Source organism: Blennius ocellaris (assembly GCF_963422515.1).
Source record: "Blennius ocellaris genome assembly, chromosome: 11".
Classification (NCBI taxonomy): domain Eukaryota; kingdom Metazoa; phylum Chordata; class Actinopteri; order Blenniiformes; family Blenniidae; genus Blennius; species Blennius ocellaris.
In genome coordinates this window covers 18,987,080-19,003,918 of record NC_137660.1, presented here as the reverse complement: position 1 = coordinate 19,003,918, position 16,839 = coordinate 18,987,080, and the positions used below count along the sequence as shown (strand labels likewise).

Genomic DNA, 16,839 nt, shown 5'->3' with positions numbered 1-16,839 from the left:
CTAACAATTTGTTTCCAGTGGTTGCGATTATCTTCTCTTGGCTATAAGAACAACTTAATTTGCTGTAAGTATAGCGGCGCATTGAGACAAAGCTTACAGTGAAAAACATAGCGGTAAATTAAATTATACAAGAACTCAGTGAAAAAATGAAGTAAATCATCATACTCCAGCTTTGTGCTACAGTTTGTCATTCTGTGTCTTTTTAAAATCCTTTTATGTGCCTTGTTTTGTCCATTTCCTGCTTTCTCCATTTCTTTTGTCTTGGCGTCTGTTTTGCTTCACATTTATGATGCTGTGAGGTTGTTTACCTCATAGCAATCTTTTTTATTTTTTTATTTTGAGGGGGTTTTTTTGTGCCACATTATGATTGTTCTGCATCTCTTTGTAGATATTCAGTTTCTCATTATGAACATTGTATATTTCATCATGTTTCATTTGTACTTTTCATTTGCTTCTTCTATTTATTTAGTATCTGCTGCCTTTTTTATCGCATTTTAACCATTCTCATTTTTTATTTTACTATATTCTTTTTTTATTTTTCATCTTCTCAGTTCAGTCTATGTTTTGTTAAGATAATTCAAGCTCAGTCTTGAGTTATTGTGCTTCATGTGATTATTTGATACCCTATCTATTTATTTTGTGGCCATTGCCTAAATAATTTGAGTCACTTCTTTAACTCCATGCATTGGTTGGTATCAGCTTGTAATTGTATTGTGTTTATAGTACGAATCACTTCGGGTTATTTCCTGTCCTTGTTTTGCTTTTCATTTGCTTTGTGTCCAGAAATTATTTTCTAAGCCCTGTTATATACAGTATCAGACTTGCAGAAGTCCTGACATGAGGCAAGATGCGCTGAGGTCTGGTTGCTAGACCGTCACAGAACGACAGAACAGCTCACTCACGCCAAGAGTAAATTTAGAGTCACTGTTCTACCTCAGACATGTTCTGTACTGTGAGACAAAAGTGGAATACCTGGGAAAATACCTGATGTGTGCTCAAGGAAAGCATACAAAGTGAAGAGAATGGCCCCGAGCCCAGAACACCAGCTGGGATATGAGGCTCACATTGTGTCACTTTTTGCTTGTTATGTGTCTTTTACTGACCTCATTATGGTTGTTTGGAATTTTCCTGGGATCAAATCACACCTTATTCAGCTCTTGGGGCCTTTTGCTGTGACACGATTCTTCAAATATAGATCTCAGGGTGGAGTATGCTCTGAAAACTCAGAGGAACAAACAGGAGTGCATTTGATAAAACTCTCCCAGAGACCAGACCGCACACCCTAAAGGTAAACAGAGGCTCTGGGTGTCTGTTGTACTTCGACATCATGCAACTTTTCGCCAGGTTTATTCATGACACTCTGCAGGTAGGAAGCTGCACATTGGCTCCTTTGATTCGGCTCGAGTCCGCCCACCTGCAGGTCAGAAACACCCGGACCAATCCCCCTCCGCGACCTCAGTCACTCCATAATTGCCTGGATTTTGTGTTAAATTCCCCCTTCAGGCTGTGTTTGTTGGAGCATGGAGCCACGCCGCCTCCGGAGACTCTTCTCCGCCTGCGACGTGAACAGGTCCGGCCGGATCGAGTACGAGGACTTCACGGCTGTCTGCGCGGAGCTCGGCGTCCCTGACACCGACACCCAGGCTCTGTTTGACAGGTTTGACACCAAAGAAGACGGATATATCGACTTCGAGAAGTTCTCATCCATGTTTAGGGAGGTTTCCGGCACGCTGGATCTGGTGGCTCTCGGGGCCGCGGCTGCCCGGACCCCCAGCAGCGATCCCGGGGAAGAGTTTGTGGGCAGGGTCGACGCGCAGTCTCTCCTTTCTGAAAGGTAAACTCAAGCCAGCCCGGCAAAAATGCTGCAACTTTATTCAACGTATAGACGAAAACAAGGCTTTATTTAGTATTTATTCTCAGTGCGTCTCTTGTGCGCGCTTTGTGCGCACGCAGTTTGCGCGCACGATTCCACTTGACGTCCAGTAATTCCACCACCGTCCGTCTCTATAACGAGAAGATGCTTCAGGAAATCACAACTAAACCCAATGCTAACACTGGGGCTTTGTCTCTGAGGTTTCAACAAGGAAGTAAGAGCATGTTTATGTAGAAAAATTCAGCTTTCAGCATCTTTTTTTCCATCCTTTTGCTTCCTCCTCCTTTTCATTATTCGGGTCATTTTCCCTTTTCTTTGTCTTGTACCTCTTTGCCAGTTCTTTTAAATCGGTGTCCTTTAACTTTTCCATCTCCTTCCCCCTTTTCCTTCTTTTTCTTGTACTTATTTGTCTGCTCCATCCCTCCCCCTCCCATATTTTTACAGCTCAGTTTACAGTTTTGTTCTAACATTCGCATGCCAACACATCTTCTTTTGTCTTCGTCTAAAAGAATAGACCCTCAAACCAAGTTTTTACACACAATGATTAATTGCAGGGCAGATATCCCACACTGCACCAGATTGAATATTGGGAATAAAAACTGTATTTGCTTTTGGAGAACAAAACTACAAAGTGAAGGAAGACTTGTTGTTGTGTTGTGAATGGAAAATTATTAATGATTAACTAAAGTGGCGATCACAAAGACTCAAACTGCCACTTACTACTTCACAATGTCTCATTGTATGTCTAAATGGTAAATGGATTTCACTTGTACAATGCTTTTCCTCTGCTGCTGCAGCAGCCCCCAAAGCACTTTATGTTGTTAATGACATTCATCCATTCACACCAATGGTGATGGCTGTCATACAAGGCGCTCAAATCCATGCATTGAGAGCAATTTGAGGTTCAGTGTCTTGCTCAAGGACAGCTCAACATGCTCCATGGGGATCAAACCTAAAATATTTAGATTAATATGACAGATAAGATTGTATTCATGCTCTGCAGATTCAAAACAACAGGAATTTACGTATTAAGAATGCTGCAATTGATTAAAAGCTGAGCAATTAACCACTTTAACTATTTAGCAATGGCATGAATTGTGAAACATTTGAAAGCATCTCCCGTGTTAATATTTCTCATAAATCGCATCGTTGGCACAATGCACAACAACATTCTGTGCATCATTCAGTCCATGTGTTCAATGTATCTGTCTGACAAGTGTCCATGCTTGTTTCACTGAAGATATCCTACTATAACAGCATATTCAAGCAGCAACTTGCTGTTGTCCACACGATGAAACCATATCCCAAAGGTTCTCTAATGGATCGAGATCTGTTGATGGTTGTAAACCGATCGTCAGGTTTGACCTTTGACATGGCAGGTTGTCCTTCTCTCAGCAGCGATCAGCTGATCGGTACAATAATATGATATAATGGGCATGGCCACTCACCATAAAGGCTGAGGCGTTTAAATGATGCTCATGTGAAGAAGTCCAACGTATGCGAGGAACATAATCCTTCACACCGTTGGTAGAAATCAGGACTCGTCAGATTAGACGATGTTTGTCTGAATTTTGTTGTAGCTGTGTGAAGTGATCGTCTTGGCTGACAGGAGTGGTACCTGGTGTGGTCTTTTACTGCCCACGCCCATCTGCTTGATGCTTCTGCATATGATTGTAGCAAGTGTGTGTTTTTTTTGGGAGCTACCACAGCCTTTCCATCACCAGTGAACCATTGTTTCTTTCACTCTGGATTATAATGTCTCTGCATTTAATGTTTTATTAATTTTACGGCTTAACACCTTTTACCAGCACCATTTTCTGAATTGCATATTCCTCTTCACTGGGCCACTTTCCTCACGCCTCAAACCTTTCCATTCCAGTTTGTAACAATTACTTTATTTTTCTCTTGTGCAGTGTCAGGGAGCAGCTCTCTGATCTTCACCAGGCTATTAATTCCTCTGGAAACGTGGCTGTGCTGGAGTCGTATGAAGAAATGGTTCAGTCGCTCATCACTCAAAGCCTGGAAAACAGACGAACGTGTGAACAGCTGGAGACTAGTTTGAAGCGGTGAGAACAGACATTACGGGCGTCTCTTCTTTATTGGATTGGGGTAGATGAAAAAACTCTTTACAGCGAGAAAGAGAGAAATAAGCCAAATTAATATAGAGGCATAATGTTTGAGATTAAAACAAAGAGAAATGTGTGAGTCTCCATTACTTTAAGATTATTTTGTTATTGTTTGACCCACTTGAATTTAAGTCTGTATGTGCCCCCTGGACTGAAATGCAAAAACTAAAGTATGATGTTATTGATAAGTCTGGAATCAATAGAAGTGTCATTCAACCTCCCGTCTGCTTTTGATGTTTCCTGAATAATTTAAGTTTAGCCTTTTTTGTTAGCGCTCAGGTAAAATCCTAAAGTGCCCAATATGTAACACTGAAAATGTTCATCCACTCTTGCTTTCTTATGAATCACTTTATATAATATAAATTATTCATGCTGTCAGAGACTTGTGTGTGTGTGTATATATATATATATATGATCTACTCACTATTCCATTGATTTTTAAGTCAGGATAGTGAGGGTCTCTCCCCTAAGCTTTTACTTTTGTTTCTTGAAGTGTCTTGTCATTTTTCATGTACCGTAATATTATGAGACTTCTTTTAATCCCTCGAGCCTGCGTGTACCACAATTCTATTCCCACACTATTTTTTTGATAAATTCTGCTGCTTTTCTTCTGGTATCTGTTAGTGATTGTGCCCAAAGAGCTCAGTTGTAGTTCCCTTGAGCCAGTCGGTAAGCCATGTGTGGTTTGCCCAGATGATGCTGCTGGTTGGGCTTCTCACTGATGGTGTTATGTGGACTGTGTTTGTGCGTCATGTCTGCACAGTGAACCACACCTCTTGTGTCCTCTCATATGGGAGCTTTGCTCTTTGTTAAGCAGACCTGTCGATTTGTTTTCCTACTTTCTTTACATAAACATACAGAAAAAGGAGCAAGAATAACGAAACAGTTGCAAATTAAAAAGCACGACATTGCCATCACCCCTGTTAGTCTTGTTTTTCCAGTCATTCATTTGTTGTGTCTTAGTATGTGGCGTTTCTTTTTAGATCTGTAAATGCAGGTCTGCAGTTTGCTTAAGAGGCTATTTTTGTCAGGTTTTGTGATTTAAATTCAAACTTTCTATATATTCGACTTTCTGACAAAGCTTTCGTGACAAAAGTCCTTTGATGACTATTTATAGTCTAAAGAGTTTTAAAAATGTACTTAATTTTCAGACAGTGTGCCAACTGCTCAGAAAATTGAGTAAGAGGGTTCTATAAGAAAGTAATTTCCCTTCAATATTATTTCACTTCACATATTTTTTGACAACGATGTGTGATTTTCTGACATCTTTGCTTCCAAATGAATGATCCTAAATTTATTCCTTCAGTAGACTTTACTTTACTAAGAAACTCTGTAGCTATTGTTTTAGTTGGCAGCATTTGGAAAGGTTCGAGGACATTTGAACTAAAGTCTTTTAGGCAATTTCCTTTGCAAATGTGTGAAGTGAGTCTGCACACAGTACCATGAATCAGCTATTCAATTTCCGTGTCACACATGGGAAGAGATTGTGTGTCTGAGCTCTTTTTGTGCTTCACCGAGTGCGTGGCATGAGAAAGGTGACATTCCTTTTTGTCAAGGAAGAAGGAAATGTGCTTGCAGTCCCCCTCCACTTCAGCCCGTACGTAAACGCTGTTTTCCCATGTATTGTTCCTCTGTTTTCCACGATCGTTTACAATAGATTGAATTTACATGCAAGACGTGCATTATACTAAATTGAATTAACTGTGGTTGGAGTCTAGTTATTAAATGTCACTGCGAAAGCTTAGCACACCTGTGGAGTCTTCTTTCCGAGGGCCGCCTCTCCCTCATCTCTGATTGGTTCATGTGTTGTTTGATGAAAGTGGACCCGTCACAACTGCTGCACGTTTGAAGTCGAGTCAGTCGGGTGGATTTGACTTACAGAAAGTAGGTTCTGATTACTCGTTCTCGCTGTATTTCATCTTATAGGCAGCTGTCGGAAAGTCTGGTTTGATTCGGCTGCCAGTGAAAACGTATTCATGTTTCCTTGTTCAGAATCGAGGAGATGAACAACGGTCAGCTGGCAGAACTGGAGGACGATATGCAGCAACAACTCCATACGACAGAGGAGAGGGCGAAAGACCAGGTGAGTGAGACACTGGCAGATTTTAGATTTGGGTTTTTTTACACATTCTTTTCTATTTCATACCTGCGTGTTTGTGGTGCAGCAGCAGGTTGCACTACTTTTCACAAAGGGTCTCTGTAAACCCAGATGAAAGCCCCTCTTCAAAGCCCGAGCCGGGCCGCAGCTCAAACTGCTTTGGTTTCATGTTTGTAGGAGCGTAAGAAAATGGAAGGAATTCTGGCCTCCATGCAGAGGAAGCATGAGAACGAGGTTGCAGACCTGCACGCTGCACTGGACAGACACTTGAAGGTAAGGTTTCAGAGAACCGCTTCTACTTTGTTCTCTCAGAAGGGAGGCTGCATGAAAAAGAAAAGAAAGCCACTGTATATATATATTTAAAAAAAACACCACCGAGGCTACTGTCGGTGTGGCTGTTTTCAAGTTTCTCACTTTAAAACACTTCCTACATTCATCATCTTTACAAACTGCATTTCAAAATGGACCTTCCAAGGAGCTGAAACTTGTCAGTGAAACAAAATGCATCATCAAAGACTTCTTATGGTTTTATATACTTTGTTCAATATAGAAAATTGGATATACACATATTGAAAATATTCTAATGTAGTTTTCAAATATAATAATTAAACTATATATTATAAAGTGAATGAATAAAGAAAAGACCCTCTATTGATATGAAATTATCAAAATTGTGCACCACTTCCTGTAACATTAAACGCACGCATACACTCCCTCAAAAATGTAAAAGGGAGGCACCACTTGTACAACCAAGTTGTATAGTAGCAAAGGTTTTCTACAGACAGTCTTCTATATGATGCCATTGCTGTGCTTGTCCTGTAGATGGTGACATATTACATCATCGAGGCTGATTAATCAGTGGGGAGTTTACATCACTGCTATTTAAAACAGGTTTCTAATGAGGTAATGCAATTTCTTAAGCAGTAGAATATCCCACGGCTTCTGTAATGGATAATTTAAGGGATTTCTCTTTTTTAATTTTGAAACATATTATTATGGACTGCTGCTCAGAAGTTGCTTTTATGATCCAAAAGTCGAGTTTCAATAGTAGGTGGTATTGAAATGAACTGGTTTAAGCAGGTCTGACCATGGCGAGGACTGAAAGATTTTGTGAAACGCAGCTTTTGTTATGATAGAAATGAAACTCGTATGAGTTAGTTGTTTTTTTTTTTTTTTTTTTGTCTGTTTTTGCTCAGAATCAAAAGGATCTGGAACGAAACACTTCAAAGGATGAAGTGATGAGACTGAACAAAGAAATCCGTGATCTCTCACAGGTTAGTCATTTTGGATATTCAGTGAATTTCAGGTTTGTTTAGTAGAATTTCTGTCTGAATCGGCCTCCTCGCAGGAAAACGAGCAGCTGCACAGTTCGCTGCTGCAAGCGCAGACAAACATCTCCATCCTGCAGTCGGAGCTGGACAAGCTGAAGAACATGTACACAGACCAGAAGGCTCAGCATGATCGGTGAATGTCTTTGAGTTCACTGCATCTAAAGTCTGATGAACACACAAATACAGTGCCATGCAACATCCAACACATTGTGTGTGTTTTGTGTGTATTTTTCACAGGGAAGCTGAAGATTTGAAGAGGATGGTTGTGGAATTTCAATCCTACTCCAGTCAGATTCGCACCCTTCAGTGAGTTCAGGTTATCGTTGTCTGTTGGAGAGACTCTGTTTTTGTTTTTCGAAATTTTGAATGTCGAGAATGAGAAGATGTTGGTTTTGAATCTTCAGAGTTTGAGAAATCGGTCTGTTCCAGTCAAACATGAATGTAAGCAACATTTTGTTTGTGAGCAATTAGAAATAACTTCTGATAAGTTGTATAACTTGTCCTCTATTGGCGATGCAACAAATTAACAAGCATTTACAAGCATCTCTGCTCATGTGTGCATGGTTTTGGCATATAATGGCATAGAAATGATCAACCAATGCAATCAGGAAGGCATCTGGCCGGCTTCACGTTTATTCTGCAGCAGAGCACACAAAGCTCAAACATGCATCCAGTTTCACTGGGAGCTATCTTTAGCCTGGAGCAGAACAGTGGATCCTGTGAGAGAGAGAGAGAGAGAGAGAGAGAGAGAGAGGGAGTGTGGCCCCCACAGAGAGTTTATCTCAACAGGGAAGAGTCTGTCTGAGAAAGATTTACTCAAATGTACATCCGCAGAAAGTTTGTGATTCGGTTTGAGATGTTTGGAACAACCTCCCTACAGTATTCCTCCAAAAACCGTGTGCAAGTCGACTGGGAAGGAAGAAAAATGCAGAGAATTGCCAAATACTGATCTTTTTTCTTTCTTTCTTTATATATTTTGAAACCTTTTATTCACTTTTTGCTGAATTGTTTTTTTTTTTAATCTACAATTGAATTCAAGTTTTGCTATTGCAACCCTACTCTTGGTTTTACAAATCCACAAGTCGGGTGAATCCCTCTGGTCATCCACAAACAACATTCACCCACTCTTATACTCCTGAACTTGGAGGACTGTCGAGGATTGGAGCAGTGGAAACCAGACTTTTAATGACAAATGCAAACTTTTAAACATTAAAACTTCATATTTCATCTACTAATATCTACAGGAAAACTATAATTACCCTTTAAATCACTATGATGAATGGCATCAAGCGGCTATGACTTTGTGATCTTAATAACTGATGTGTCTGACTCTCTCTTGCGCCTCAATAGAGAAATGAATAAGAAACTGTATGACAGTAATGATGGCTTGCGCTCCGCACTGGCTACTGAAACGGTTGCAGCGAAACGCAGGGTAAGTTTCCTTGTTTACTTGTGCGTTTCCTCATATTTACAATTTTTTGTTTTTTTTTTGTTTCTTTTTTTCGGGTCGAAGTTGACATTCGACTCTCTTGCTCCAGTTCAAGCATTTAAAAAAAGTTTCCTCTTTGGTAATTCTAATCCCCTCAGCAGCTGTCTCCCCGAAACGAAATCCCAGCCCGAAGAATGAAACCCCTCCGACAGAGCACACTCATCCATAACGGGTATATATATATATTTCATATCTGTGACTCTGCAGATCGATCTCTGGGAATTAAATTGTCAAAGTTGAAGTGTGTGTGTTTGTGCGTGCTGGCTACAGCTTTGAGGATGATCGAAAGGGAGCGACCTTCTCTCGCGTGGCCACCTGGGCCGATAAGTACCTGGACAGCGGGGTCTCCCTGCCGATGGACACGGCTGAGAGCTCAGGCAGTGATTATGACAGCGATGACAGCAGAAGCTCAGTGGAAACGGTGCATCGCAGCTACTCGTGTGTTCCGTCTGATGTGGAGGTCAGGGAAAGAAAAAAAACCTCCTGGAACTCAGAATTTTTCCAAAAAGCTCCTTTTAAATGGAATCAAAATGTTTTTTTTTTCTTTTTCCATCTGTTACAGATATCAGAGGTGAAATCTGAGGCTGCGGTCCCGGTGACTCCAAGTAGGAACAGCTCCATCGCCTCATCCCTACGCAGACGTCTGTCTGCCTTCTCCACAAAGGTGAACCCTCTCTTTTATTCTATATTATTTCCTCCTGGAGCTAAAAGAAATTTCTGTTAACTTTATGTTTATCGATGGCTTTCAAAATAAATCTTCATTAATTAGTTTTTGTTTTAAATATCTGAGCCGCTTAACACTTTTAAAATGTGTTAGAAAAGCACTTGGAGATGCACTTTGTGGAGAAGGCTGATATAGCGATAAAGGTTATTATTATTATTACAAAATTCAGGTTGCACCCTTCACAGTCCGTTGGCCCATCACAAGGCAAAACAGAAAATAATCCGCACTCACAAATTTTCTCCTGAGTTTTATAATCGACAACCGACCAGCATGTCTTTCAGTTTTGAAAGGAATTTGGATGATATCGTTGATACCCATCTGCAGTTGGGCCACTTTTATCCCGTATTTGTCTTGTGCTGCTTCCAATTAACCCAGGGCTCAAAAATCTGAGCTGTTTTCAGAGTTACAGGCTTGAACTAATGAAACGCCCCCTTTTAGGTTTTCACACTAAACTTGAGGTAACTTCAAGGACCTTAACTTTCATGTGCAAGACAGTCGAGCCGAAGCTGACATAAACACTGTTTTAATGTTTCTTTATGGCAACAAGTGATGAACGTGTTGCTAAAGTGGATCGTATGGGTGGGGATGCATGGCTTGGAAGTTGGTAGAGCAGTCGTCTTCTAATTGGAAGGTTGCAGGTTTGATTCCCATCTCCACCTGTCGACATGCCGAAGTGTCTTTGGGCAAGACACTGAACCCCAAACTGCTCCCATTGGAGTGACAATTGGTGTGTGAATGTGATGAATGCTGTAAAGTGCCTTGGGGTCCAAGTGAAGTCCATTTACAGAGTTATGTTGTACATTTTATGCATATTAAACTCAAATAACTTAACAGTGAAGCTATTAAGTTAGCTCTGTCGTGTTTTTGGAACATGACAATTTGTATTTTCAGACTTCATTCTATAATACAAGTTTCAAGCAGTGGATTAGTTAAAAGTTGTGTTCGATCAAACTCACTCAGAGCACTGATTTATTACCACTGTACTGTACATACCATCCTCGTTTTAACCATGTCCACTCTCTTCTGCCCGATTAGCGGCTTTCATCTCAATCTTCTGGTCAAAATGTCTTGGTATTTCTCGATTGCAGCCAGTAGAAGCAGACATGGAGGAAGCCGAGGAAGACCCACAGATGTATCGCCTGATCCTCGCTGGAGACGCCGGGGCTGGGAAGTCCAGCTTCCTGCTGAGATTGACGCTCAACGAGTTCAGAGGAGATATTCCCACCACGCTGGGTGGGGCATATGCCAAATGAACAACTTTTTCATGCAAATTTGACACTTTATTTTTTTTTTTAATCTGGAAATGTCTATATGTGTTCAGGGGTGGATTTCCAACTTAAGAAGATGCTCGTGGACGGAGAGAAGACCAACCTGCAGATATGGGACACCGCCGGGCAGGAGAGGTATGATTGAATGCTGCTAAAAAAGCAGAAACGTGAAACTATCATGTTAAAATGATGATGACTTGCTGGACTTGCACCACAGTAAGAGTTTTGGTTGAACTTCCTACAGTTTTTTTTTTTCTTTTTTAATTATCCTGTATATCTTGTGTTTATGTATAGTCTTCAACAGTTATTTTTTTTCAATTACATGTGCGGTTTTACACTAAAGCTTATTATATTCACAATTTATGAATTTATCTGCCCGTCCCACACTTTAAACACCACCACTCTCCATTAAAACTACATTATACATGCCTGTATTTTCCCCTAAGGTTCCGTAGTATCGCCCGGTCCTATTTCCGTAAAGCTCATGGAGTCCTGCTGCTGTACGATGTTGGATCAGAAAGTAGCTTTCTTAACGTCAGAGCGTGGGTGGATCAGATTCAGGTACCTGCAGTGATGCAGATCAACAGAGCACCACCACCACAAAATAATGTCAACGTATTTAACAGCAGCCTCTGTTTCTGTAAAGGATTCAGCCGAGGAGAAAATCCCCATGTGTGTTATTGGAAACAAGGTGGACCTCCGGGAGGAGCTTCCAGAGGGACGCTGCGTGAGCAGTTTGCAAGGCGAAAAGCTGGCCAAGGTGGCTTAGCTTTTGCGTCTCGGCAGAGACGAGTATTTGTACAGGTGCCCGGCTCTGGTGTGTCGAAGTGAACTGGCTGCTTTTGCTTTCAGGCCTACGGCGCTCTGTTCTGTGAGACCAGTGCCAAAGAGGGAACCAATGTTGTCGAGGCTGTGCTTCATCTGGCGAGGTACTTGGGGAGAGAGAGAAAGAGAGTGCTGTTCTACTTTTCCAAGCTATACTACATTAAAGTACTTTGTTCTTTAATTTGACTCCAGAGAAGTGAAGAAAAGCGTCATGCTGAGACAGGACTCCGACTCTCAGGTCAGACTGAATCCAACCAACCCGAAGAAGACTGCAACCAAGTGCTGTGGACTGTAAACTACTGAGATTTGTACACAAAGAGCAATGAAGGATCTGTGCTGCCATTTTTATTTTATTATGACAAAAAACACTTTCTACTGAAAGATTTTATTTTTTACATATTTTCATATATTTAATCTTCAAAGTTTTAAGTAAAAATCTTTTAAATGTTTGTCTGATTGTTTGATAGAGAAAAGTTTTTTTTTTAGATGGAAAATTGCACATGTAATGTAATATATAAATAAACATGCGTATTTTTAATTAACTGTATATGTTTTGTGTAAAAGAAGTAATGGAACATGAGTAGACAAGCAAGATACTTTCCTCTGTTTATTAATTTCAACATCAATGTTAATTCCGTCAACATATTGGAGCTGTGCTCGTATACATCAACTGAATTGTGCCTTTAAATTATCTATATAAGAAACATTTCACAATTTGAGCTGTGACTGTTTAACAGACATTCTAAAAAAAATGTCAAATAGAAACTTTTTCTTTCAAAACCTCAGGGAATATAAGCCTTTTTCCAAATTAACCCGATTTAACTGGAAAGATGACATTCTGTGTTATCAATCATCAGAAATTGTTGGTGTTCATGTTCCAGGGAGATTTTTATACCATATGAAACTGATATAAACTCAGACAAAAATTAATGGAGACCAAAACTCTGCTCCTGCACTTGATGATTTATGGATGCTTCTTGAGGAGGTTTTTTTTTTTTTTTTAGTTTCTTGCCGTGAGAATCACTGACGTCACTAAGCTGCCCAGAGCCACCACCAGAGCTCCCAGGATGAACTTCCAGGAAATTCCCTAAAGAAAATAGCAGAGAGCCTCATTAACTTTGATTGTTGGTGAAACACACTGGAACCCCCCATTCTTTAAATAGCACAGAAATTATATATATATTTTTTAGTTGATTGTTATAATTGCAACTCTCTTGGCTTGCCTGTTTCTTTAGAAGCTTGATAAAGAAGAGAGAGAAAAAAAAAAACTCCTTACTGATGGCTTGTTCTTGGATGGAATCAGGAAAGGTGTGATGTTGTCTCCGAGCATCTCAGCCGGTTTGGCTTTCCACTCCTGAGGCTCTCTACCTCCTGACTGCCTCCTCACAAGTTTAGATAACTCTGCGTGAATGGCCTGAATGAAAGGAAAGGGAATGAAAACTGAATCAAAGAAACTCGTTCGACAAGAGGAGAAAAAGTGAAGCTGCAATTCTAAAAAAAACTAAAACGTCCAGCAGGTGGGAGTAGAGAGCTAAAACAAAATCAATATTTTCTTTGATACCAGCTGACTGGACACACGGACAGTATTGGATAATTAGATTTATCCTTAAAGACGGCAAAAAAAGAATCAATCCATACTTTTATTTCTTACTTCTTACTACAAAAGTATATGTTTTCCTCTCAGATCAAGGACAACTTCAGGACAATAATTTTCTCAGAGAGCAGCTAAATCGGTTCTCCCCAGAGTATTTTATCCTGCAGTGAGACAAGGGTGTAATTACCGAAGCAGCAGATATTTTCATTCCTTCTTGGCCAGACCAGACTTATTTGTGACAGTGGCAGCGTGCCCTTTGGGTCATGTCGATGAGTCACTGGCTGCACTCTGTAAACAGCTGATTGAAATGTTTGTCCTCAACTGTTCAAATGCGACCTGCATCAGATCCCAGGAAGCAGGATATTTATTATTTTTTATTTGTTGTGACGTGAGTAGGTTATCTTAATTACAGAGTGCAGTGTCTATTTCAATGCAGAAAGTATGACTAAAGCCTATTTTCATTCTAACTTTGCTACTTTTAGAGAACGTGGCCTCAGAGTGACATTATTTGACTTGTGTGTGTTATTTTTAATTTTTCAGAGTTTGCCAGACAGACTTTGAGCTGCGTGGTCACATCTGTAGACAGACAGACGTGTGTTTTGCCAGAGCCTTTGTGCAGGGTTTGGCCAATTTGAAAAACCACACAAACAAGAAGGTACACGCCTTGTACTGAAGGAGTTTAACATATTCTATTCAGGCTTAAATGAGAAGAAGTTCTCTTTTGAACTTGTACCTTTGATAAGACTAACAATGTATGTCCTGTTTTTGTCAAAACTGAAGACTTCTATTTATCTACCAATGTTATATTTAAATGGGATTAAAGCATTGATTGAAAAACAGTCACAGTAAATAAAGTAGCTTGACAGTAAACAGTTGGTGGTTTTGATACTCTGAAGGCAAGATGTATCAGAATGGTGAATATTGTTTAATAACTAATAAATTACTGAAGTTAAATAAGATCTACATGTTCCTAGACAGAAATGCAATAAAGGTTACTTTCACTGAAACAGCTGATTTCCTTTCAGAATGATAGCTCAACACTGGAAAGTTAACTTTTCAAGTGACACAGTTTATTTGTGTTTAGTGGATCTCTCAGCAGCTCTGTTGATGTTAACCATGCTTGCATGCGTGAGTGTGTAGGATTCACAGGCAGATTTGGAGGGAGCATATGGAGGGGAGCGAGTTGCTCACCCACATGATCTCACCTTGGTAGCTGGCTCCAGTTTCAAGGCCTTTTTTAGCACCTCCATGGCCTCTGTGTATTCACTCCTGTCTGAGAGGAGCTGGAAGGGATAGGAAAACCCTCAGCGTGAGCAAAGATGGGGGACCCATTAATCAAAATTAGCCAGAGGAGATAGCAATAATGTATCTGTTGTTACATCTCATCCCACATTACACATGTTCCATTTTCCTTCCAGGAACTCCGCTCACAGTAATCATCTGCGGTGTGATGGAGATCAGATGATATGCTCCACGTTGTCTCTCAGTAATAACACGACAGCATGGACTCCCACCTTTCCCATCCTGAACAGGGCCTTGACGTTGTTTGGCTCGAGGCTCAGAACGTCCCGGCTGGTGTGCAGCGCCTCGTCAAACTGCTCCAGTTTGAGCTGAGCAGTAGCCAGGTTGTTCAAACACTTCACTCGGTAGTCCCGCACCTCTTCCTCCTCTGCCTCCACAGCACCACCGCTACCATCTGCACACAGACAGAGATGCATGGTTTGTCAAACATTGTCCTGCTGCCGCAGACTTCATGATTACCAGACTTGTATTTTTTTTGCTTGTTTTGCTTTATTTTTCCACCGGTGACTCTAACATTAAAGAAAGAAAAATGTTAGGAAGGGCTGACAAAACCTGTGATGACTCATCTTTGTTATTCTTACAAATTACAGAGAAAAATGGAGTTTCATGGAGAAATTCCCTTTGGGTGTCATTACAATGCTGTTTCATGTTCTGCTTCTTTTCTTTTTTTTTTTAATTCCAGCTGGATATTGTATTGCTGTGATTCTGCACTATGTCACCATTAGAGTTAAAGCTGAATCAAATAGTGGCCAGAGAAACCAGGACTTGTAAGCATAAGAGAATTTCACTATTGACCCTGAAGATAATGGTTAATAGGAGCTAGCAGCTTAGGGAAGGTATCTATGTGGAAGTGCCACACCGATGTACAGAACCAGATTTTATGATTAAGTTCAGTCTCTCAGTCTTCAGATGTGGTTCCAACATGGACTCTTTGAAGTGCTAATTTGTTGTTTGAGGCCAAAGAAGAAGCTATAAACACAGAGCTGAGTTGGTGTTTTATAGTTTACACGTGGAAGCTGGAGGGCAACTTTTGCATTCATTTGGAGTTTTGCTTGTGGCATCCTCAAGCTGCCTGAAGCACCAGTCAATTGGTACTGCAGTCAAACTTTCTTCTTTTAGCTCCATCAACATCACTACTAATAAAATTAGCTTCACAAAACTGAATGAATGATTATTATGAATGTATGCAAAGGTGGAAACATCTGTTCACAGGAGCTCAAAACAAAGTTGGACAGAACAGAATCATAGGAGACTGGGGAAAAAAAATGAGCTAAAAATCTTAGCAACCCAAACTGCTCCCATTGGATGGACAGAGCGCCTTACAGAGCAGCCACATCCATTGGTTTGGGGGCACTGGTGGCCTTGAGGTTACAGAACAGGACTTTTGATTAGTAGTTCGCGGGTTAAAATCCCACAGCTGACGTGTCACCACGGTAGGCCCCTGAGCTAGACCCTTGAACCCCATCAGCTCCCTGGAGCACCGTAATGTGGCTGCACCTCTGGATCCTTAGAAATAGGATCGGTCAATGTCAAAAGAAGGGACTTTCCCCAAACTATGATCATTTTGATCAAGTTTCTTAGTTATAGATATTTCTACGAGCGTATGCAAAATTACACATAATCACTGGTTGATTGTTTATAGTGTTTTATCATCTGCATGTCACTAATCATATCCGCAAACTAAGTCTGATGGACCCCCAAATGACCCAGTAGGAGTAAAGATGTTGGTGCCTCTCATGCATTATTATCCTTATCCCTCATCCACTAATTGCATGATGTGGATGCCCTCATAAACTCCTCTCTTCAGTGCCACAGTGAGTTCACTCTCTGGTCCAGCATCATTGATACATTGAGAAGCAGTTCATGTTTCTCTCTTCACTGACTTGTTCAGTTGCGTTTCCCCCTCGGGTCCACAATGCCTCGTCAATGATTAAAGTGATTAAGATGATGGAAATAATAAGAAAGTTGATTAGCGTTGATTATGCAAAAGAATTAAGCCAAAACATTTAGCGAGGCACTTGGCTCGGTTACATGTGTCACTGCATCGCGGCGGCATGATTAGTGAGGAGGCAGAATGGAGGAGAGCACTGGAGTGTTATGTCATCCTGGACTGGGGCGGATATGAATATGTGCTGTCTGAGGTCTCCATGCCCCCTACTGCGTTATGTCTCTTCTGCATGTGCATCTTTGCACTGTTGCAAATCTGTCA

The 16,839-nt window shown here is 40.7% G+C and overlaps 2 protein-coding genes across 2 annotated transcripts in view; one reads left to right on the top strand and one right to left on the bottom strand.

The window, feature by feature from the left end:
- Positions 1–1,520: 1,520 nt before the first annotated feature.
- rasef2 (RAS and EF-hand domain containing 2) lies at positions 1,521–12,029 on the top strand (the record flags this gene model as incomplete). Its single annotated transcript, XM_080505228.1, has 17 exons — positions 1,521–1,834; positions 3,787–3,939; positions 5,992–6,082; positions 6,275–6,370; positions 7,294–7,371; positions 7,446–7,561; positions 7,666–7,734; positions 8,779–8,860; positions 9,016–9,089; positions 9,188–9,377; positions 9,480–9,581; positions 10,730–10,874; positions 10,963–11,044; positions 11,356–11,470; positions 11,556–11,669; positions 11,762–11,838; positions 11,927–12,029. 17 exons carry the CDS (start codon positions 1,521–1,523, stop codon positions 12,027–12,029), a joined length of 2,001 nt encoding a protein of 666 aa, XP_080361354.1.
- A 422-nt stretch (positions 12,030–12,451) lies between these two features.
- fkbp16 (FKBP prolyl isomerase 16) overlaps positions 12,452–16,839 on the bottom strand; it is a 30,382-nt gene continuing 25,994 nt past the window's right edge. Inside the window, exons 5-8 of the mRNA XM_080504961.1 lie at positions 14,843–15,024; positions 14,534–14,611; positions 13,011–13,148; positions 12,452–12,821 (exon numbers count right to left, since the gene is read on the bottom strand). Coding sequence (XP_080361087.1) covers positions 12,735–12,821; positions 13,011–13,148; positions 14,534–14,611; positions 14,843–15,024 — 485 coding nt within the window. The 3' untranslated portion in view covers positions 12,452–12,734. The remainder of the gene's footprint in view (positions 12,822–13,010; positions 13,149–14,533; positions 14,612–14,842; positions 15,025–16,839) is intronic.